At 57.0% G+C, this 24069-nt stretch overlaps 1 protein-coding gene across 1 annotated transcript; it reads left to right on the forward strand.

Moving 5' to 3' along the window:
• Positions 1-11807: 11807 nt before the first annotated feature.
• MYBPH (myosin binding protein H) lies at positions 11808-20811 on the forward strand. The gene is made up of 10 exons (XM_035561355.1): positions 11808-12096; positions 12224-12358; positions 13931-14098; positions 16722-16810; positions 17764-17959; positions 18295-18434; positions 18529-18688; positions 19325-19461; positions 19883-20069; positions 20790-20811. Exons 1-10 carry the CDS (start codon positions 11808-11810, stop codon positions 20798-20800), a joined length of 1512 nt encoding a protein of 503 aa, XP_035417248.1. The 3' UTR covers positions 20801-20811.
• The last annotated feature ends 3258 nt before the right edge of the window (positions 20812-24069 follow it).

Genomic DNA, 24069 nt, shown 5'->3' on the forward strand with positions numbered 1-24069 from the left:
CTGAGCCCGGGGAGCTTTGTGTTTTGTTTTGTTTTTCCCTTGCAGCCCCAGTGCTGATGAATACACGCTGGTATTTGGTTTTCTGCTAGCGTGGTGTATTCAGGACGCAAACATCCCGCTGCAAACCCTCTCCCTGTGGAGCCCTGGGCATTGTGCTGTGACCCCACTAGCACTGCAACTCCTCCTCCTCCTCCTCCTCCTCCTCCTCCTCCTCCTCCTCCTCCTCCTCCTCCTCCTCCTCTTCTCTCTTCCCTCACCTTGTTGCCCCTTGACTCACCCCGGTGCATCCTCACCCTTTCCCCATCCCCTCACCAGGTGCCACCTTTCGGGAGGACGTTAGGAGCTGGAGCTTCTTGGCTCAGCATCCCTTCAGCATGGGAGCGCTGTTGACTTTACCCCATAACAAAACTAGGGCTGGGGCACGGAGCCGGGGGCTCAGGTTCCTGGCAGGACCCCCCTGGGCAGCCTGGGGCTGGTGACCCACCTTGGGGCTGGGACTCCCATGGCCACGTTTCCAGCTTTTTCCCACTCCAGGGCGTTTGTCCCACTGGATGGCAGCATTCGAGCAAAGAAACTTCTCCGGAGAGCTGGCGGGAGAGGGCAGCTTCCTCCGGAGACTTTTCTCCCTGCTTGTCCGGCTCTCGGGAGGTTTGCTGAGGGGAGGTGGGCTCAGCTCATTTGTGTTTGCACCGTTTCTGCCCTGTTTGGAGCTGGCTGATCCCCAAATCGGGGTGCCATGTAACATCCTCCACCTGCCCCTTTCCCTTGATGCTCAGGGGTGCAGGGGGCCCTGCCTGGACACAGGGGCTGAGCGCCAGCTGGGATGCTCCGTCCCACAACCAGGAGTGAAGCAGTCCCAGACTGGGTGAGGAAGAGAAATGCCAACCCCCACAGGACACTGAAAATGGGGCTTCTTAGCAAGATGCATCCCCTATGGCCCTACACCCTCCTGCGCCCATACCCAGGGTGCGGAGAGCCCTGTTTCAAAATCACCCCTGACCCATGCCACGCATTGCTGTATGAAAAAAAGCCTCATCTTTTAGATTTAGGGACTACTTCCTGCATGGTGGTCGTAGAGGGGGGTGCAAAGCTCCCAGTGATTAAAAAGCAAAGCAAATCCATCTGCTTTTCCTTGCACCAAGCTGGTTTTAATCCCAAGTATTTTAATCTGCCCTTGGGATTCCTTGGATGTGGTGTTTGGCAGAGGGGCTCGGGCAGCACTGGGTGGGAGGGCAGGATTGGTGCTGGGCTGCAGCCCCCCCCACCCTGCAAATATAGTGCAGGGAAACCGTTCCTTTCTGGGGCTGTTTGATGGTCAGGAGGAGCAAAGACGTCTCAGCTTACAGGCTCACGGCTGGGCTGGCATCGCTGGTTTGCAAGCGGGCATCCATAGATGGAAAGGGTCGCGCTGCGCAGCCTTGCCTCAGGTGTAGCACGAGACCTTCCTCAGCCTCCCCGTACCAAGCCAGGAACTTGTCCCGGGTAAAAATGCCAGCTCCGGGCTGCTTTGGCCTTGGCAGTGTGTTTCAGGTGTTAATCAGCTGCAGCGTGCAAAGCCTGTGTCCGTCTGGGTGCACGTGGTGCTGGCTCCCAGGTGCTTGCTGCCCCTATTCTGCATTTCTCCCTCCTCTTTGCCCCCCAAGCAGGGCTCTGGCGCACAATTAGTGCCCAGCTGAGCTCGAGAAACTTGCAGCATATGTGGAAGCAGGTGGTGGCAGCAGGGTCCAGCCTCCTGGTGGCCTTTGCAGAGCTCTGGACATTGCTGCTCTGAAGCATTGTGGCTCAGGGACCTGCCAGGGTGCTGGGGACACCAGGGGCACCAGGGCACTGGGGATGGTGGTGGCTCATCCCCTGGGGAGCGTGGGACGATGCTGGGCTGGGGCAGCCAGTGGGGAGCTTGTTTTGCTTCTTGTCAAAGAAAAGAAGGAGAATGGGGATTTTCAGGATTTTCTCAGTTGGGCTGAGCAAGCTGGGATGGGGAGGGCAGAAGCTGGGGGTCAGTCCTGCCTCTGATGGCCTGGGGGGCCACCCCCATGACACCTGCTGCCCTGCACGTGGTGCTGGCCCCAGACTTTGCCCCACTCTCTCCAAAGAACAAGAAGCATTTGCACCTCAGCACAGCCCCGGGGGGCAGGGTGCACTGGCACAGCAAGAGCCCCCCATTTACGCTGGCAGGGCTGCAAACCTTGACCCTGAACCAAGCTTTTACTCAAGGAGCTCTGTAAGATTTGCTAATCTCGAAATATTGTTGGCATCCAGGGCAGTGATTTACTGCGTGTTTTGCCACAGCAAGAACTTTCCGAAAGGCCATGCTAAGTTTACACCGGAGCGGCCGGGATCAGATAACCGGCTGCTGGCTGCTCCCTCTTCTCCCCCCAGTCCCCACTGGCTGCTGTGCTGGGGTGCAAAGGACATCAGCTTCCCCGCGCCCTGCGAGGAGGAGGTGACCCCAGTCACAAGCAGCAGCAGAAAGGGGACACCGAGGGTGTTTTTGCCCATCCAGGTGGCAGGGTGGGATGTGAGGAAGATGCGGATTTGTGCACGGCTGTGGCACTTCAGGTTTGAAGTCAGACTGCCAGGGATAGGAAAGAGCCAGCCCCGCCATCCTGGCCATGTTTCCTCCCCAAGGGCTTTGCAGGTTGTGAAATTAAATCAGCTTCTCAACATCACCGGCACTTGGGGCTGGATGTTCCCGAGCGTTCCTGCAGTATTTTGCCACCTGTGGGATCGCAAGGGCTTTGGGGGAGCTGGGGAGGAATGTCATGGGATCCTGGGGTGTTCCCCACACCGTCCGACCACTGTTTTTGGGGAGGTCCTCCTCCTTCCTAAGGACCACAGCCCCCCTCCACTGTCACCAGATCCCCTGGGATCTGTGCCACCTCCTAACCCCCAGGAGATGGGAACCAGCTCCCTGCACGTGTTCGTGGCAAAAGCCATCAGTAGGCTCAGCCCTCGCTTGGTCACAATGGGCTGGACGCGGTGGCCTTCCCCTGCAAAAACACATGAGCAGCCTTGCTGTGTTGGTGCGCACATGGGCGAGGAGGAGGAGGATGAAGTATCTCTACCATGGCGGTCTCCTTGCAGGTTGTCGGGTCAAGAGATAAAATCCTGTTCGCTCTCAGAACCCCAAGTCCTGGCCTAGCTGCTCGGAGGTGCTTTGGGGTGATGCTTCCTCCAGGGGAGGCACGGTGCTGTCATGGGGGGCTGTGCCACCGTGGATGGGGACAGCAGAGATGGGTCAGGACAGGGAGGGGGTGCCGAGGTGCCCCATCCATAGCACCCCACCCTGTGGCAGCTGGAGCCCATGCATCTGCCTGTGGGGACATCAGAGACACTGAGAACCATGCAAAAAGGGCATCTTCCCAAGGCCTGGCTCTGTATCTGGAGGGTTTGGGATGGTTCTAAGGTAAGGACTGCTCGATTAAACGTCCCCATGATGCTCTCTGGTGGCAGCAGGGAAGGGTGCAGCTGAACCACTGTTGGACAACCCTAAACCTGTTTGTTTCTCCAGTTACTGGGGCCTGGCATGAGTCAGTGGGATCTGCGGATGCTCTGACCCCTGGTAGTCCCTCTGATCCAGCAAACTCTGCAGGGAGGGGGGCACAGCAGGGAGGGTCCCGCATGAAGATGCCTGGGAAGAGGGGGTCTTGGGGTGGGGGGTGGGGAGTCCAGAACCTGCTGCCCTTTGTCCAGGATTTGCTCCCCTTGGCTTCCGAGCGTCCTGGGGAGGGACAGCCCTCAGGGTGCCTGCCACCCCCACAGTGGCCGTGGGGACCTCTGCAGGCTACCAGCTGCCCCATCCGAACCATGGCTGGTCCTGGTGCCACCAGGGCTGGGATGGGTGCAGGACATCATGCTGGTCCCCACCAGCTTTGATGCTTTCAGCCAAAAGGACCATTCCCTGCTCCACCACAGCGGGGTGGAGCACGACAGGGACTCTGCATGGGGCAAGAGGAGGAGGGTGAAGAAAGGAGGACGGGATGGAGGTAGGTGAGGGTGCAGGTGGAAACATTTAGGGCAAAGAAATGAGGGGTGTGGATGTGAAAATTCAAGAGAGGAGGTGGGAAGGGGAAGCAGAGAGAGTGATCCTGATCCTGCAGGAGGAGCCTTGAGGACACCAGAGGTGACCTTAGTCCTTGGTGGAGGTAAGGGGATGCTGAAGGTCTGGTGAGACCAGGAGCATGTGCCCAGGCTGTAATGGGCCAGTGGTGTGGTTTTTCTTACATCACGGCTGGGCACTAGCTGGGCTAACTGGGACGCACTGGGTGCTGCCTAGGACTGCAGGTGCAGGGTTCAGCAAAGCAGTGCTCTGGGCTGAGGTGTTTGCCCCTGCGTAAGGTGAGCAAGCACCCGAGGAAGCGTCTGGCATGGTGAAGAAATCAGTCCTTGGTGCTGGTGGAGCCCGGGGCTGGGCTGGTTCCTTCTCTTGCAGAGCATCCCAACTCCCTGCCTGCTGGCAGAGGGGTCACCCAGCAGCGCTGGGCACAGCTCGGGGAGTGAAACATGCAGCTGTGTGGCTGCATCTCCCCCCAGGGGAAAATCTGAAATAAAATAGCAGGGGTTGCTTGGATCATTTTGGGACATGCTGAACACTTGACTTTTGATGGATGGGAGAACACAAGGTGCTGTTTGCAGCTTTTCCCTGTCCCAAAGTGGGACCAGGCAGGGCAGGTGGTGACAGAGTCTTATTGGTGTCCCCAGCTGCTGTCCCCTGCCTTCGGTGGAGGTGACCCCCAGGCAGGCTGTGGGCAGCGGGGCTGGCGTGGGCTCAGCCTGCCCTAGGTAAGCTCCTGCTGGCAGCCCTGGAGGTGGGGCAGGACTGGAAAAAGAACCACCAAAGGCAGAGCGATGCCCCGGGTTTGTCATTGCTTCTGGGTGCCAGAGGCACGGCAGGCAACTGATGTGGTGCCAAGGTCCGTGAGTGCTTCTGCCAGCCCGTCACGTCCTGTCCCAGGAGGTCACCGCTCCTGCCCTGTGCCGACCTCGCGCCGTGATGTGCCACGGGACCGCTCTGGTGGGGGCAGCAGCGATGCTGCTCCACCGTGGTGCCATCCCTGGGGAAACTGAGCTGGGCTCGGTTCCCAGTGAGGCACTGGGCAAAGTCCGGGCATCCCCGCGTGGGTTTCTCTGTTTCTCTCTCCCTGCCAGCTCGGAGGATAGTTATCCCAGCGCTGCCCAAAAATAGCACCCTGAAGATGTCGGTGGGGCTGGGTGTTTGCATCTGTGAGCCCTGCCCACATCTGGCAGCTCTCAATTCCAGCGGGAAGGCTTCAGCGCCGGGTACCCAACTGTGCTGCATCACGGGCTGATGCTGATGGTGGGGGAGCCCCAAGTGCTGAATGGAGCCGTGGTGATGCTGGGCGCTGGTGCTGGGAGCTGATGCGTGACAACGCAGTGGGGACATCCCCAAGTGTGCACCAGGTGCGGCTGCACAAACCGTATTTCTGTGCCTGGCGGAGATCCCAGTGGGAGCTCAGAGACACCCTGAATCAAGCTGGCCGCATCTCTGGTGCCTGGCTGTGTTTTCTACACCTGACAAGGATGTTTTAAAGCCTTGCTAGCTTCAATCTCCTGCCTGGGGGACTTCAGGAGAGGGGTCAAGCCCATGTCCCCGCTCAGCCCCGGAGCCCCTGCCTGCACTCATTGCTGTGGGGTGAAGTAAGCCTCTGCTTGCGTGTGGTGCACAAGTCGGAAAGCTTGTCTACGTCCCAGCCCACCTGCTGCCTGCCCTGGCCGCTTGACTCAGTGCGCTGCGAATATCGCGGTGACGGGGAGCCTGGAAATGCTGCTAGGAGCCGGGCAGGCGTGACGTGGCCTGCAGGGCGCTGAGAAACCCTGAGCTGGCAGCCGTGGTCGGCGGCTGAGTGGTCTCTGTGTGAGCGCCCTGGTTTTTGGAGCTCTGGCTTAACCCCCCAGGGAGGGGATGGACGAGGAGGTCCCCATGCTGCATAGGAGGGGACAGCCCCGCATGGGAACCATCTCCAGCCACATCCGTGGCTGGCAGCAAGGTCTGCCCCAGAGGGGTTTGAGAACCTCCTTTCTGCTGGAATCTGGGGTTTGGGGCATTTCTCCAGGCTGTTTGTGGAGTCTTCCATGGACTCCCAGGCCACACAGCATATGCAGGGCTGGATATGGCCATTTGGAGATGGGGAAGGTTCCTGGTCTCTCCTGCTGGCTGGCTTTGGCTATATCCCGCTGTGGGGTGTCAATGGGAATGCCGTCAGCCCTGGGTGTCCCCTTCCCCACCGTGATACAGGCAGTGGGTGGCTGCTCCTTGTTGACTCCTATGATATGTAAAGGGCACTTATAACAATAATGGAGAAAGACCTCCTTATCAGGGCCCATAGTGGCAGGACAAGGGTCAGCAGTTCTAAACTGAAAGAGGGTAGGTTTAGGTTGAAGGAAGAGATTTTTTGACGTGAATGTGCTGAGACACAGGAACAGGTTGCCAGAGAAGTTGTGGTTATCCCCATCATTGGAAATCAGGTTGGACAGGGCTTTGAGCAACCTGGTCTGGTGTCAGGTGTGCCTGCCTACAGCAGGGGAGTTGGGCTGGGTGGGCTTTAAGGGTCCCTTCCAACCCAACCCAAACTTTGAGGAACTGTAACCACCCATACAACACAGATCCTTCATTTATTCTGGGCCTTTGGTGTCTCTGCTTGGCTTTAGACATGCAAGTGGAAAAACCTTGCCACCTCTTGCTGAATACTGGAGACCTGCTTAGGGACTGAAATCTCTAAAATCCTCCAGGATTTGGTCCAGCTGTCGGAGGCATCTTCTGTCTTCCCACACAGACACATCAGCTGTCACCATCGGGAATGCCTGGGCTTTCCCCCACTCCACCCAGCATGTCCCTGATGCTATGATTTCCTAACCTGGCTCTTTAGGGGTGAAGCCAGATTTATCTCTCTGCACTGGGGTCCTGTCAATAAGCCCAGCAAGAAAAATGGCCATGCTGCTTCTTTGTGGGGGGCTTGAATTACAGCGGCATGAGGAGGATCTGATTCTGTAAGTAAGAAATGAAGATCTCATCATTTAGACCTATATTTTACCTGGAAGATAAGTAAGGCAGTGTACCCATAAATGTGGGCTGGAAATGTTGGCCAAAACCAATTTATAAATAGTACCTACTTCCCGTACAGAAAAGATCATTTCTCACTGGAAATTGTGAATACCCTGCATTTCAGCTAAATCCCAAAATACTTAGTTTCAGGCAAAATGCATTGCTATTTAAATTATTACTAGAATTCTAATGTCCAACCCCCATCTGCCTGCGGGAACAGCCAGCGCAGCCCACTCAGTGTGCTCAGTTTTTATGCCGAGGTGCAGCACTCACCCAGGGGGCATCTGTAGTGGGTTTACATGGCAAGGTTTGGGTAGCAGGGGGCCACAGGGGTGGCTTCTGCAAGAAGAATCCAGAAGCTGCCCCATGTTAGATAAGGGCCCTGCCGCTGACCAGGGCCGGGCCAATAAGCGATGTTGTTTGTGCCTCTGTGAGAGCGTATTTAAGAAAGGGGGAAAAAAACTGCTGGGGAACAGCATCTGGGAGAGCAAGGAGTGAGACCCAGCACTGCAGCCCCCCCAGGTCGGTGCAGAAGGAGGGCAGGAGGTGCTCCAGGCACGCAGCAGAAGTCTCCTGTGGCCTGTGGAGAGGCCCCTGGTGGAGCAGGCTGTCCCCCTGCACCCATGGGTCCCACATGGAGCAGATCTCCACGCTGCAGCCCGTGGAGGAGCCCCCGGGGGAGCAGGTGGATGTGGCCTGGAGGAGGCTGCGGCCCATGGAGAGCCCCCCAAAGAGCAGGCCCCGGGCCAGAGCTGCAGCCTGTGGAGAGGAGCCCACGCAGGAGCAGGGGGTCTGGGGGGAGCTGCTGCCCATGGGGGACCCATGCTGGAGCAGTTTGCTCCTGGTGGATGGACCCCATGGTACGGAGCCATGTGGGAGCAGTTCTTGAAGAGCTGCGGCCTGTGGGCAGCCCCTGCAGGCACAGTTTGGGAAGGACGGCATCCCGAAGGAGTGGCAGAGACCAAGTGCCATAGACTGACCACAGCCCCCATTCCCCGTTCCCCCGTGCTGCTTGGGGGGAGGAGGTGGAAGAGGACAGATGAGGGGAAGGCGTTTTTGGTTTCTTTCCTTTGTTTCTCACTTCTCTAGCTTGTTAGTAATAGGCAATGAATCTTACTGTCTCCCTACTCCGAGTCTGTTTTGTCCGTCATTATAATTGTTGAGCGATCTGATCTCCCTGTCCTTATCTCAACCCTTGGGCCCTCTGCATTGTATTTTCTTTCCCTTTGAGGAGGGGAAGTGAGAGAGCGGCTGTGGTGGAGCTTGCCTGCCCACCTGAGTAAAACCACCACAGCATCTCCTTTCGTCTCCGTCCTCAGATTAACTTTTGTGACCCCAAAGTGGGGGGCCTCTTGCTGGGACACCCCGTTCCACCCTGGCTGGTGGAGTGGCTCCATGGGAGCAGCTTCTCCCTCTCCGTTTTGTACCCGCAAGCGAAGCTGTCATGGTGGGTAACCAAACACCTTCATCTCCTGCGGCTGGTCCCTGTCGGAACCCTTTGACTTTGGATTTGGGCAACCTGCCACGACGCCTTTGTGATCTATGGCAGGGAGCACAGTGCTTCTGTGCTTGATGTATTCGACATCCGGCAGTCTTGTTGCGATGTGAGAATAAACAAGATGCCAATATACTACAGTAACGTGGCCCAGATAAGTCTGGATGATAAACCATGGTGATTCACTTGCTCTTAACCTATGAGTCATCCCGTGAGTCAACAGAGAAAACAGCATCTAAACGTCACCGAGCAGGTCTTAAAACCTCAGATTTCATTCATATCAAGAACTGCAAGTGAAATAACTGCACTGATGTTCTTTTTCCAGAAGAAAGTGTTTGATTTTCAGCTGCACTCACCCAAATTGAAATAGAAGAGAAATCTGAGTGCTCATTTCCTTATGAACTATAGTTTTGGTATTGATTTTTTTTTCCCTTTTTTAGTTCTTTAAATTGCTTTTCTTAACACATAATCAAAAGAAACTTGCTTTTCGCAAAGTGTTCTGGTTTAGATTACACACCACAACCACCTTTGGTGGGGGGGGGAAGAAAAAAACAAAGATTTCCAAGCAGAGGTGACGCTGTTTGTGGGAGCCTGGAGATGATGGAACACCTTTGAGCTGATGGAGCCACCAAGGCATGGGCCAGGTGAATGTGTCCCACAGACAAAGCTGAGTGTTTGTCTACTTAAAGTCCCCATGGAGATGCCACTCTGATAATCGCAGAGGTAGGACTACAGACAACGCCAGTTCTAGACAGAGGCTTTTGGAGGTTTGATCCCACCTCCCTCTAGGTTGAGAAGATGCTGAGATCATCCAGAACAGGATGACATCCCTGTGGGTCATGGCATAGAGGAAATGGAGTTTCTCCAGTCCCACCCTCTGGGTCCTAGCCCCTCTGGGGGCAGCTGGAGAAGGACGGATGGATGGTCTCCTCTAGCCCTACATTGCTGTGCTGGGGGGCAGGACTACCTTCTTTTTAGCCAGAGCAGTTGTAGAAAATTTTCTGGATTGTGACCCACTTGGCTCCAACATGCTCCAGGGAGCAGGGGAACTGCCAGCACCCATCCATGGGGTGCAGTAAAATCGCTGGGAACCCTGTGTCACCCTCCCCTGCCTCAGGGAGCTCAGTCCTCTGGCATCCAAAGGCCTTTTAGGAGAAGGAGGATCCATTATTAGTGACATTCCTTCTCACTGGTGAAAGTATATGAGGAACGCTGGGGTTATCACGTAGTTTTGGAGGAAATATACCCTCCCTGAGATACTGATACCATCTCTTGGTGTCCTGGCTCTGTCCTGCTGCCAAATGCAGTTGCTGAAATAACTGAGGGGGAAAAATCTCCTCCCTGGAGCAGGAGGGTTGTGCTGCCAGGCTCAGCCTCCAGGGCCCACAGGGAGATCGGGGCAGCAGGAGGGTTTGTGCTCTTGTTACCTGATCCCCCTGTGACTCGTGAGGCTGGGGGCTATGATGGGTTTTCTACTCAGCTTACTTGCAGGGCTAGCAGAAAGTGCAGGGGCTCCTTCATGCTCTTTCTGGGGATCATCGATCACCCCTCCATGTCCCCTCATGTCTATCTGTGTAGGGCAGAGGGTTTCAGGGCCCTCTGATGCCCACTGGGCCAAACAGCAGCAGTGCTGCCCTGGCCAACTCTTCTTCCTCCCACCGGCTCCATTCCCCATGCAGGGCTCCTGTTCCACAAGGGACACATCCTTCAGAGCCCTATGGCTGTTTTTTGGGATGTCACCATCCTGTTAAACACCAGCCTGGCTAAAGGGGTTTTGCTCTTGTTCAGCAGTGGCCTCTTGACCCTGATATTCATGTTTGGAGGTGTTTCCTGGGGACCATGAAAGCCTTTGGAGCAGTGCCCAGGAGAACCGGGCCTGCTTGGCTCCTCTACAGCAGCATCTCTGGAGGCAGGCAAGCAGCTGGGAACAGGAGAAAACACTCTGTTGACCGAATTTGAGGAAGGCAAAAGAATTAAACTACAGGTTACAGAGACATTTTTAGTAGTGTCTCACACGACAAGCAAGGGAAATGAGGATAGGCAAGGGGTGAGCAGGTTTCTATCCTACAGCCTAACAGGGCTTTCCTGGGCCAGCATGGGGCTTTGGGGTGAATCACTTTGGGGCTGGCAGAAGGGTGGCTGGACATGAGTCCTGGAGTGACCAGACCCCGTGGACGAGGTGGGGTATGTGCAGGGCAGAGGCTGGCGAACAGAGTGTGGGGCTGGCCTGAGATCTACCTTCTTCAGGGCGGTGGGTCTGCAGGGCTGGGACATGGGCATGTGTTGAGGGCTGGAAGGGACCGTGGTGGAGAAACCATGGCGTCAAGCCAAGGGGCTATGGGGAGGACATGGAGGGAGAGGGTCTAGGGCTGAGAAGGGGACCAGAGGAGGGTCTGGGCTGCAAAGGTTCAGGTAGGAGCTAGGAGAAGGCCTGGGCACAGGGGACTGGAGGAGGTCACGAGCATCCTGTGCTTGGTGCCCCTGCTTTGGTGAAGGGTTGGCCTGGATGATCACACGAGGTGCTTTCCATCCTCAACTCTTCTGGGGCTGAGGGGGAAGCTGGGAATGGAGCGAACTGGGGTTGTGGTAGGGACTGTGGACATGGGACATGGGGGGCAGGTGGGCTGGGGGAGCAGTGCAGGATTTACCGGGAGGCTCAGAGGTGGGGATGCCTTGTGTCAGTGCAAGGACTGGGACGAGGTTTGGGGGGCTTGGAGAGGCTGGGGGCAGTGTGGGAGGGTGCGCAGCTTGCAGGGGCTTTGGTGCTGGGTACAGGAGCTGTGTCCCCAAAGAAAGGTGACCTGGCCCTGGCCTGCCTAGTCCCGTGTGGGCCTGGGAGGTGGCGGGGGGGCAGGACCATGTGTTGCAGTTCCATAGGAGGGGGTAGGGGCATGCTGCTGAATGTGCAGGTCCCGGGTGGCTATTCCTGGCGGCCCCCGCCTGCGCAGGCAGATTGGTTTGCAGGGAGGTGACAAGTGCCAGCCCAAGCCTATAAAAATCTCCCAGCCCCTGTCCCGGCTCAGTGACCTGGTTCCCCCCTCCCAGCACAGCCGTCCTGCAGCGGAGACTGTCCGTCCGGAGTTGAGACACCGAATCCAGAGTGGAGACGCCTGGTCTGGGCCAGGAACCCCATCTTCAGCGTCAAGATCCCACGTCTGGAGGAGAGACTTTAGGTCTGGAGCCGGGACCCCAATCCAGAGCAGAGATCCCAGAGCAGAGACCCCAAAACACCCCCTAGGCTTTGCAGCAATGACTGGCAAAACCGCACCTCCAGCTGCAGACCCGGCTCCCGCAGCCCCAAAGGAAGAGCCAGCACCAGCCCCAAAGGAAGAGCCAGCACCAACCTCAAAAGAAGAACCAGCACCAGCTGCTGAAGAGGCCCCGGCCCCCGAGCATCCCCCTGCTGCGGAGCAGCCCCCGGCCCCCACAGATGAGCCGGCTCCCGTCCCCACGGCAGAAGCGACTCCAGCCCCCAAAGAAGGTTCCCCAGCCCCCCCAGCTGAGCACCCTGCCCCTGAGCCTGAGAAACCCAAAGCAGGTGAGGAGGGGACTGGACACTGAAGTGGGGAGGGGGATGCATGAGGATGGGCTGGGGGGTTAGGAGGTGGGTGGGCTGAGGCCCCGCTGCCCGGGATCCTGCCCTCACCACTGCGGGTTTGTTACAGAGCCGCCCAGCTCCCCCTTGTCCCTGACTGTGGAAGAAGTGAGCGAAAACTCGGTTACGCTGACCTGGAAAGCCCCTGAGAAGACAGGCCGGTCAGGCCTGGATGGATACCTGGTGGAGATCTGCAAAGATGGAAGTAGGCTTGGGCTTTCCTGCCTCGTAAGCATGGAGCGCTGGTGTGGGATGGAGCTGGGCAGAACCTGGCAGTGTGTTTCCCTGTATCCTGTTCCCCTCTCTTTGCCCATTTATTTTTTATTATTTTTTTTTTCTGTGGAGGAGAGGGGCTTCCTGTTTTCTTCAGATAGCAGTGATTTCTTGATCAGGGGGCTGGACCACAGCATCTAACATCACTGCTGCATCCACCTAGAGGGTGGAGGAGAGGCCAGCATGCCCACTGGGGATGGTCCCTGATGGCCACCAGCTCTGCATGGACTTGGGGTGGGATAGGATTATGAGACCTGAGAGGATAGAAGACACATTTCTCCCATGCTCAAAAGGATGCACAGACGGTGGGAGGATGAGGAAGGAAAGGGCTGGGCGGTGCGAGAGAGGCTGATACAAGGCAGCAGGCAAGCCCAGCCCAGAGGGAGATGGGGCTCGAGGAGCCTGGAGGGACGATGGCTGTGGTGGGTTGAGATGGGCTGGTGGCTGGCAGCGATTACCTGTGGCTCTCTGGTTGCATTGCCAGTTGGTGGGATGAGGTAGGCATTGAGAAATGTTTTGGGCACTCTCATGAAGTCCTGCTGGGTCTTGGGGTGAGAGTGAATGAGCTGCGAGACTGGGGGGGTCAGCGAGGGGCAGCTGGGGTTGGTGGGCTGGGTGCTGCATGAGGCTGGGGTGCTTTGGGAGACCTGGGTGGTCCACAGGCCTCGGGGAACTTGAGCTGTGACCCTTGGCTGTTTAGTTTGTGGCAGGCACAACCGACACAAGCTGAGCCACGAGCGTGGCCACGGGAGGCTTTCACCCTTGGGCTGGGGACCGGGAGGTGACCACGGCGGGACTGGGTGTGTGAGGAGGCCCTTGCTGGGAGAAGCCATTCCTGGAGGGAGCTGTCTAACAGCCTTCCAAAGAGCACGGTTTTGGATGCTTTCCTAGCTTGCTTTGGGCTTGGCTGGGTGACAGAAGAGCTGTAGTCATTCAGTGGTCACCACATGGACTCAAATTGCTGTATCTGAGCTCGTACAAGACCATGGTTGGGGGGGGGGGGGGGGGGGGGGTCAAGTTTGAGTGAGGGCTGGTCTGATTAATGCCATTTGCAGGCAATGGACAGACCTTGCTTGAGGATGAGGACGGTCTGGGGACCGTGGTGAGCCCCAGCAAGGTATCCTGGAGCAGCTGGAGGAGAGGATAGGCTGGCAGGGTGGTCAGAGGATCTTAACTACTTCCAGAAATGCACCTAGAAAGTCAGCAGAGACCACGTTTGTTGGCCTAACGCCTTGCAAGCAGCCTCCTGCTCAGCAGTTGAGCATCTGCCAGCATTCGGTAACCCACACCCCTTGCGGAGGGGAGGCCAGCCCCCTCCCTCAGATGGCTTTTTCTCTCACTGCCCCAAATCCAACAGGATGACTCTTTCTGCTTGTGCCTGTGCAAGGAAGCGGTTTTCTGCCTCTGGGTTTCACCCGTTGGGGCTTGATCCTGCTGTTTGGGGGATGTGCATCCATCCGCCTGGCCATGTCACGGCTGAAGTGCTCCGCTGGGTTTGTTCTAGGCACAGACTGGGCAGCAGTGAACAAGGAGCCCTTTCTTTCCACCCGGTACACGATCCAGGACCTCAGCTCCGGTGACAAGCTCCACGTGCGGGTGAAGGCTGTCAGCGCCAGCGGCACCAGTGTCCCGGCTACCTTGGAGCAGCCGGTGCTCGTCAGAGAGATCACCCGTGAGTACTGGGGACATGCACTGTCCCCGTGTGCCCTATCAGCAGGCAAAGGAGTCGCAGCCCATCCCTACAGCCCCAACAGCCTCTGCCCTCTCATGTGTCGCAATCCAGCCTTTCACCGAGATGTTGTCCTCCAGAACTGGGCCCAGTTCCCTTGGGGTGGGATGGGGACGACGCTTCCTGACCGCAAGGCACCGGTCCTGTAGATGGTGAGGCTTTGGGGGAAAAGCGCTGCACCCAAATTGCAGGGCCATGTAGAACATTGCAATGGCTGGGAAATGGTCTCACGTCTCCTCTCCTTGGGCACGCTCACATCCCTAGTATGCCAGCACACGCGTGTCGGGCAGCGGCAGCTTTGTTTGTTTAGCTCAGGAAAGTCGAGAGCGGGTCATCAGGAGCACGGGAACTTTAATCATGCTGAACACGCTAATGAATGACTTGCTCCCATGCTTAGGAGGACTCACATTCCTGCTGGGGTGCTGTGAGAGTGCTGAGGCTGATGTAGGATTGCAAAGTTGGTTTTCACTTATCCAACAGCAAATAGAGCCTTATTTGTCCTTTACAAGGAATTCTTAATGTGCAAATTTTCCTATTATTCAAAGAACAGATTTTTCCTTCTGCTTAAAAATAGTAATAATGATAACAGAAGTTATTCCAGAAACTGTCAGCTTTTCTTTTTTTTTTGTCAGAAAGGGTTTGGAGAGGACTGTCAGTGTCTGGAACGGGTGCTGCAGGGGCTGTGGGCATGGCTCAGCAGGTGCTGTGTCTGCTGCCTTGTCCAGACCCTGGCTCTGCCTGGCAGTGCCGGATCCTTCGGTGGCTGAAGCAGAAATATCAGGGGTGTCTGGCAGGTGGCACCTCTCTCCTTGCCGTGTTCACCTCCAGATCCCAAAGGCATTGCTATTTTCCTTGCGGGACTGGGGAAACCAAGCCATGGGGGACTGGGAGGAGATGCCAAACGCGTGGCTCAGGTTTCCCACTTCTAGTCCCGTGCTGCGCCCCCCAGGCCAAGCTGCCTGTCCTTGCTGCAGACTTTTTCCCAACCACGTGCACCAGCTGAGAGGTGTAAAACTCCAAGAGCTGAAAGACCCACGTGCAACTTGCTCTTCCTCTAAGATTTCTATTTTTATTTTTTTTCTGCTGACTGAAACTCTTTATCAGCAAATGGCACTTGCCAACTTTTGTGTTTTATCTGAAATAGAGCCCTGCGTGTCCTTCCTGGCTTTGCTGAGTAACAAATGACCCCTCCAGGCTGCTGCCGCCCCGTGTCTGCCCCAGCGGTGCTGGTGCATGCTGGGTGCATGAGCCTGCTCCTCCCCGCCCTGCCCTTTACATGCTGGTCTTTACATTTTATTCAGGACTGCATTTTGTACCTCTCCCTAGTTCATTTATAGCGTCACAAGGGATTTTAAATAGCAGCAGTACGGGCGGCAGGGAGCTTGAGAACAGGTGGGTCGAGGGAAGGCGAGTGGGTTTGGGAGGTGGAGAGAGAGACGGGGAGAAACCAGCCAAGGATTCGGCGCAGGAGTTGTGTTGTGCAGGGAACAAGGGCAAGAAAAACACTTTCTCAGCCACGGCCACGCTTCACCTGGGCCACCAACCCCGACCAGCCCTCTCCAGCTGAGCTGGGGAAAACACCCATGAATTCATGCCCCTCCATGGAGGTTGGGTTTCTCTGCCCCGCTGGGATGGATGAGCCCAAGTGGCAGCACCGAGGCATGGATTCCTGCAGCGAACGGCTGCGTGTACGGAGCAGAGCCCACCCCAGCTGTCAGCAGGGCCATCTGGGACCGCCGGGCATCTCCTGGCCCTCCCCAGCCCTCTCACACTCACAGCTGTTCAGGCATCACTCGCTCATGGTTTAATTCTGGCCTCCCCAAGCCCCCTCCCAAGAGCTGAGCTCCGGCACGTTTAATCCAGGCAGAGACACACGGCTCTTTTATGAGGGGCTCACGTAAACCCGATGCCTCCCCAGCAGGACTGTTGGCATCACGCCGGTCGGGTTACGCGGCTGCTATTTTCACCCTGGGAAGGAGATGCGCGCTCCATCGGCATTCTCTGGTCTTTTTTTTTTTTTTTTTTTTTTTTTTTGGCTTATCTTTGTTATGTTCCCTTGGGGATGTTAGCCTTCCTTTTCCAGCCTGGGGCTTTTCCGACTCTGCTGTGTGGACCTGTGAGCCACCTTGGTCTCTGGGCAGCCCTGAGCCCACAGCGATGGAGCTCACCAACCCTCGTCCTGGCTGGAAGCTGGGTTGTGAGTCTCTAGAAAGTCTGCTTTCTTAGCTGGGGGAGAAGTATTTCCTGACCAGGAGATGCTGTCCACTGTTTTGCTGCCATGCGGGTTGTGCTGGTAAAGCCCATGTTGGTCACCACGGGCTCAAGGATGGACAAGGAAGTAATTCTGGGGGTGCTGGCAAAGGGGTTGGCTGGTGTGGCCCTGCAAAGAGAAGCATGGTCCTGGAGATGAGAAGGAAGAGGTGGCCATGGTTCAGGACAGGACATCCTGATGGCCAAGTGGGGGATGTATGGGATGGGCTGGCTTATGCAGGAGTGTGGGACATCTTGGGCTGTGAGCTGGGATCTCTGATTTCCTGGCCCCACAACTTCACTTTCTGGTCCCCAGAGCTCCCGAGGATCCGCATGCCTCGTCACCTGCGGCAGACTTACGTCAGGCATGTTGGGGATGCCGTGAACCTGATGATCCCTTTCCAGGTAGGCGAGCAATTTGGGATTTAAGCTCTTGGGTTTTCTCACCGCAGGTTGCTTTCCGCAGTGACTTTTCTTGCCAGCGTGATATGCCTGGGGCCAGCTGAGGGCTGGCTTGTCCTGGCCCCCATGTCTCATGGGGTCCCATTCCTGCTCAGATCCCATTTCTGTCCTGCAGCATCTTTATTGATGGTGATCCCAAACAGACTAGGGCATGAACTGGATATTGCTGCTGTCTTGGCCCATGAGCCCTGTTTAGATCATACCCAGCTCAGCAGGGCAGGGGCCCAGCCACATGCTGCAGGACCCAGAAGCACAATTTCGGGGCTCCTCCCAGGGAGGGCAGCTGCATTTGGAGCAGGGTAGCCCCAAGGCTCTGTGATGGAGGGACCGAAGCTGATGCTGGTGGACCAAGCTGGAGTTTATCTCCTGAGCTGATTTATTACATGCTGTCTGTGGCATCCCAAAAGCACCTCCACCAGGGCATCTATAAAGTGAAAAAGCCATCCATGAAACACCCCAGCCAAGCAGGGAGAAGCAAGAGGCAGAAAGGTCCCCCTGCAATGTGGGATGTGTCTATCCCATGTCTTGTAGGCAGCTGGGAGCCTGTGCTGGCCATGTTCCAGGCATGAATCAGCCCTGGATGCCAAACTCAAGCCCCTGCCACTGAGTGCCTGGGCGACATGAGCACAGCTCTGTCTGCAAAGCCCTGGGCAGGCAAATGGACTTGCTCCACATGGACTTTGAGGACCAGCATGTGTCAGCATCATCCCTGGAGCCTGACAGATTCCTGGCAGCGGGGCTGGCAGGGATTGGACATAGTTTTTTCCCTGGCCCTTGCTGGACAGGAGAGGCCATATCCAGGCCATGGCTACCTGGACGTAGCGGGGTGGCTATACCCACCCCACCAGGACCATGCCCTTGAGTGGTTCCCAACCTGCCTGCATGGGTTGCTCCAGGGAAAGCCACAGCCCCAGGTGGTCTGGACCAAGAACGAGCAGCCCCTGGACACCAGCCGTGTCAACATCCGCAACACAGAAAAGGACACAATCTTCTTCATCCGCGAGGCGCAGCGCAGCGACTCGGGCAAGTACCAGCTGGCTGTGAAGATAAACGGAGCAGAGGACAAGGCCACCCTGGACATCCGAGTGATTGGTATGGCCCTGGATGGGGTCCTGTGGGGTTGTGCCGTGGCTCTGGGGCTCATTTCTGCCCTTTGGTCAGGAGTGGCACTTGGTCTGGTGGGATGGGACAGGCCCAGCAGCAAGGCAAGGGGCTTTTGGGTCCTTCTAACATGTGAAGGAATTGCTCTGGTGAAGGCTGCAGGGTTTCTACCGGCCCCTTCCCATCGCAGCTTCTCATCCCTCATGTGCTGCAACAGGGTGAGAAGGCATTAAAAGCGAAGCAAAAGGGATGGTTGGGGTGCAGAATTCGAGGGGAGCAAATAAGGATGCAGCCTTATGTGCATTTGTGTGTGTTTGTAATTGCAGAGCCGCCAGGTCCCCCCCAGAACATGAAGCTGGTAGATATTTGGGGCTTTAATGTGGCCCTGGAGTGGTCCCCCCCAGCGGACAATGGGAACTCCGAGATCAAGGGCTACACCGTGCAGAAGTCAGACAAGAAGAGCGGGGTGAGCACAGCCACTCCTGGACCCCTGCTTTCTGGGCTGCCCCATGGGTTCCCTTCCTTTGGACAACCTGTCACTGCTCTTTTTTCCCCCTCAGAAATGGTTCACAGCACTGGAGCGCTGCACCCGCACCAGCTGCACCATATCCGACCTCATCATGGGCAACACCTACTCCTTCCGCGTGTTCGCGGAGAATGCCTGCGGGCTGAGCGAGAAAGCAGCCGTTGCCTCCGGGGTGGCCCACATCGAGAAGACAAGTGGGGACAGAGACACGGCTTGGGGGTGGTGGGGTGGGCAAGAGGGCTCCTGTCCCCACTGGGATTTCCTCAGCATTGGGTTGGTGGTGATGCTGCCTGGGATGAGCCCTGTTGGGTGAAGGCTGTGCATCCTCAGGACAGATGGATAGATGTCCCCTGTCCTCCTTCTCCACCTCCTTTCTCCTTCGGGGAAGGCTTGTGCCATGGGCAGACCCCTGGGAGGGATCAAGGAGTGAACATCCCTGGGGTGAGATCAAAGCAGGTCTCTGCCACCTCCAGAGCCTACTTCCAGCTCCTGTTTCTGTGCACTTAGTTTTGGGGATGGAGCAGAAGGTCCAGCGAGGTGCGTGGCCTGGATACAACCTTCTGCACAGAGCAAGCATCATGGTGCTGGTTTGCAGACGGGTATCTCCCCTGTCACCCCTGGGACTTGGCACAAATGTGGTGTGGTTGGATGAGAAGGGGTCTGTAGACAGGGCTGGTGTGAAGCCAGGACCTCAAGGCCACTCCAGATGCTGTCTAGCTTATGTGAGGGAGAAGGATTTTGGGGTACCTTGGGCTGAGTTCTTGTGACCATGTGGTGGTCAACCCAGGATCCCAAGCTCTGCCTCAACCTACACTTAATTAATTTCCTAGAAACTGTTTACCAGCCAGAGAAGATCCCCGAACGGGACATGATGGAGCCTCCAAAGTTCACCCAGCCCCTGACAGACCGAGCCACCACCCGGGGCTACAACACGCACCTCTTCTGCTCTGTCCGGGGCTTCCCCCAGGTCAGTGGCTCCTCCATGGGCAGCATCACCCCTGCGTGCAGGCAGCCACCAGCTGGGCTCTTGCAAGGTGGCTGGAAGTGTTGGGAGATGGCTGGTCATGTTGGGTTGGGGTTGAATAGGGTTGGGGGGCAGCAGGTGTCCTCCAGGTCAAACTAGGGCAAGCCTGGGGTGTTTCTGCATGTAGAGCGAAGGCTGGTTGCAATTCAAGCTGTGTCCTGTCTCCTTCTACACTAGGAGAGCAGCTGTGGGTGGTGGCTGGGGCTTCAGAGTAGGAGTTCTTGCTCTTCAAATGGCTTCTGACTGTGGATCCCACCATGGCCACCAGCTTCAGATGGAGCAGATGGAGGTGGCTGCATTTTGGGGACAGTCAGATTTCTCGTTTCTCTCCCTGCTTAAAAAAAACCATCTTGCTGCCTACCAGCCCAAAATCATCTGGATGAAAAATCAGATGGAGATACGGGAAGACCCAAAATACATAGCGTTGATTGATCAGGGTGTCTGCTCCCTGGAAATCCGCAAGCCCGGCCCTTTTGATGGGGGCATCTACACCTGCAAAGCTGTGAACCCCTTGGGAGAAGCTTCGGTAGACTGCAAACTTGACGTGAAAAGTAAGATTGGCTGAGGCGAGAGAGGAGCAGGTCTCCCTGCCTGCCTTTCCCTGTCCTTGCTTTCACAGTGGTTCAGTTTGTCCCTGTTTTCGTTTGAGTCCTGGTGGTGGGGGAGCCTTAGGGCACTGGGCAACCCTGTGGGGCTGGAGCTTTGGGCTTCTTGGGTTGACAGTCTTGCATCGTTCCTTGTTCCTGAAATTACCTTCCCACATTCATGGCCAAAGGGTGGGGAGGAAACCAGAGACTGCAGAGGCAAAGGACCAGAGGTGCTGGTGGGGGCTGGGACAGTCGCTTGCTCCTCACTGCATCCACCACCACTTGTGTCTCAAGTCATCTGCAAGCCACACGTGCCAAAATCACTTCACTTGCACCTGGGGTGCCTTGATTTATGTCTCAGGGTCCTGCCCAGGCTTCCCAGCTCCCATTTCCCTGCCTCAGCAGAGCACCCAGCCCTTGATGACAAGCTTGTCCTTGTGCTGGGGACACAGAGCACCTGGCCATCGCCTAGGTTGGGACCTGGGGTCCTGGGGACAAACTGTCCGGGAGAAGGCAGTGCATGCACGTAATCTCTTGGAGCATGTATGCACAGGGATGGTGCACATAGGTGTACGTTGGTGTGCACACGGGTGGATTTGTTGTGCCCTGGCTCACTTTTAGATGTCAGAGGGGAGTGAGGTGAGGGGAGTTCACGGGTTTTACATCTCCCATTCTCTCCTGCAGTACCCAAGTGAGGACAGGTTGGAGGGTGAGACGAAGAATGAGGTAGGTCTGGGCTGGGGCTGTGGGTGGGAGGGAAGGAGGATGGATCACTCCATCAGGGCTGGGGCAGGCTGGGGTCCTGGATCAGCCCTGGTCAGCTGCTGATGGAGCCCCTGCTCAGGGCTGCCTCCTCCCATGGCTGGAGGTGCACTGGTGGGGTGGGATAGCAGAAACCTGCCCCTTGTACGGGTGGAGGGGGGCTGTAAATGGGGCCGGGAGGAAGGAGGACGTGCATGGGGAGACACGTGAGAGGCCAGTGGGCAGAGCCCCTGGTTTGCAGGCAGAGCTTGGAGATGTGGGGCTGTTTGCACATGGGGGGCAATACTGGGGCTGGGGGCAGGTATAAAGGGGTGTGAGACAGAGAAGCAGAGCTAAAGGGTTATAGCTGATTTTTAGGGGGCAGGAATGAGTGGAAGAGCTGGGCTGAGCTTGTCTTGCACTGGAGCCACAGCTGGGCCATGGTTTCCCATCTCACCCTTGACCAGCGGTCTCAAGGCAGCTTGCAGGGCTCAGGGCTTGTTCCTTTCCCCAGGCGGATGCTGCAGCAGCACAGCACACAGCAATGCTCCTGGCCACAGCCCCCCTGCCTGCGGGCCTGCCCCTTCCCCGGCAGTGTTCCCGGGGTCCCGCGCATTGGCCTGGCCATGGCATGGCCCTCCCTGGATGTGTTCTTACCTGTGACAATAAAACAAGCCTGTCTGAGCTTTGGTCCTCAGCAAACACCGTGTCCTGCTTGTTGTGGGGTTGGCAATGGGGGTGGGGTAGGGGGTGGGTGTTGGGGTAGGGGGGAAAGAGCTGCCGAGGACGCTATGGGGTCTCATAGCATCCCACCCAACCATGGGTGGAAGAGGTGGGTTTTGAGCCCGTAAGGAAAGGACCAGATTTATGAAACATATGAAGATGGATAAACCAGAAGCAAAACAAAAAGGGGGAGGAAGGGGAAAAGTTTCCTGCTGCCACTGGAGAGTGATCATGGCTGGGGAAAAAAAAAAGAAATAGCAAGATCAAAACACAGTCATGTTGATGTGTCTTCATCCAAGAGCGATTTCTTTATCCTCACCAGGGACGCAACGAGCCAGCCACGCGCCGTCACCCTGCCAGCAGCATCTCCTCCCCAGGGCACGAAGCCGCGGGGTCCGGATGCGCCCATGCATTATCTGGAGGAGGAATCGGCCCCGTTAGCTACCAATAGCTCATGTGCAAGAAGGCGGCCTCATTACTTACAGCTCTGAGACGGCTCAGGTCAGATGCTGTTTAATAACAGAGAGCCCAGACAGATCCATCAGGGTGAGTGAACGCGCTGCTAACCGGGGGTCAGCAGCGCGGGGCAGCTCCTCCGTCAGCACAGCCCTCTCGGGCTGATGGAGCCAGCACTGGGGCAAGGAAGGAGCATTCCCAGCTCGGCTGTGGGGCCAGACCTACAGCCTGCCCCCGCATAGACATCCTGGCTATCCTGGTGGGCCCTGGCACTGCAAACCTATGGCTAAAATGCCCGGTTCCTCTGCAGCACCCCTCCATCAGCCCTGTGGTGGGAACCCTCTGCCCCAGGTCACCCCGTGCCCTGAAGCCCAGGGGCTCAGCACCGGCACGGCACTGCCCACACCAGACATCGCCTCCACCATCAGAGGGCATTGTCGGATTATTTTTTATCCCAGCTGATGGTCAGGCTGGTTTATCGAGGCGGCTGGGTTAGTGATGCCACCGGGGTGGAGGCTGAGGTCCGGCTGTCCGGGCGGTGGGCCAGGCAGCCCCATCTGGCCGTGGGCACTGACAGGGATGTTCTGCACCCGCCGCAGTGCCCCCATCATCTCAGTGTGTGGCTTTGGCTGGGGAAGGATGGGGCTGGGAGCGGGCTGCACGAGCAGGGGGTTTGCAGCCCTGCTGAACAGAATCAGCATAGCCAAGCCTAGGCAGTGCTGCACCCTGTGCCCTTTTCTGGCTGTTAATACAGTCCTGCAGGGCAAGGAGTGCTTGCAAGCCCCCAGGGGACCGGGGAGGGCAACAGCATCCACTTTTAGTGAGCTCTCCCGGGAAAGGTCCGGAGGGCACGAAGCGGAAAAATCTGCTAGATTTTTTTTTTTTTTTCTGAAAGCAATCATCCAAATGCCTTTTAATTTATGAGCATCCCAGTTGTTAGGTTTCTGGGCACCTTAGCAAGGATCAGGCACAGGCATCATTTCCAGGAAAGCAACCTCTTGCAGAAACAAGCCGCAAGTGGAAAGCTGCCCTGTGCTCGGCAAAGAGCAGCCCCAACCTGCGGCCAAGCTCCTGCTGGGCAGGGAGCAGCGGTGTCTGCTCGGTGCAACCCCGGGGCTGCAGCATCCATGGGCACTAGTGATAAGGGATTTTGGGGTTCTGCACCTAGAGGGGGCTTGGGGGTGGTTGGGTCCCCTTTGCTGAGCTGAGACACAAAGGAAGGATTCACCCCACTCCTTGCCGTTGCTTTTCCGCTCTGCTCCCATTTTGGCCAGCGTGGTCTGAGCCTGGAGGGATTGCAGCTGGCCTGAATATGTTGAGGCCCCTCGTCTCCTCATCCTTCCTCCCACCCTCCCTTGCTGACTCCTCTTCCTCTCAGCTCACTGTATGTTATTGGAGCTCCCTCCAGGCTACATGGGGCTGGCTGCAGGGGTTGTGTGAAGCCAGCTAAACAGCCACCCATAGATCTGACCCGTAAATCCCACGCATATATCCCACCCACCTGAGGTCCTTTTCCTCCCTGCAGCCCTCCAGTCCCTGCAGGAACTTGCTGCGGTCGCTTCGCCATCCCTGACATCCGAGGGGCACGACCCTCCTGGGGCAGGAAAAGGGCCATAGGAAGTGTGCTTCCAATGGGAGATGGGCAAACAAGGGATGCTGATAAGAAAGGAATCCCCATTAACTCAAATTCACTCTTCCCACCACCACTTCAGCCCTGGAAGAAGAGGGCCATCCCCCCGTCACCCCCAGATGGGTGCGAGCTCCTCTGCTCCCCTGGGTCATGGAGGTGGCTGCATTCACCCCAAAACCACAGGCCAAAAGGGTCTGGTGCAGGTGGAGGGGGTAGGGAGCAAGGTGGGAGAGGGATGATGCCAGTGGGGGCTGGGGGAGACTTGCTTCTGCCTTGCACAGAAGACACGGGAGAGAAGAAAGAGCCAAAGCCATCAAAGCAGGAGGAGAGAGAAATCACGTGGAGGGGACACAGCGCCCTGGGTGCAGCTCGCAGGGGTCTGTGGGGAGACATACTGGGGCAGCAAAGGGTGCT

This window comes from Cygnus atratus, chromosome 24 (assembly GCF_013377495.2).
Source record: "Cygnus atratus isolate AKBS03 ecotype Queensland, Australia chromosome 24, CAtr_DNAZoo_HiC_assembly, whole genome shotgun sequence".
In the NCBI taxonomy this organism is placed as follows: Eukaryota; Metazoa; Chordata; class Aves; order Anseriformes; family Anatidae; genus Cygnus; species Cygnus atratus.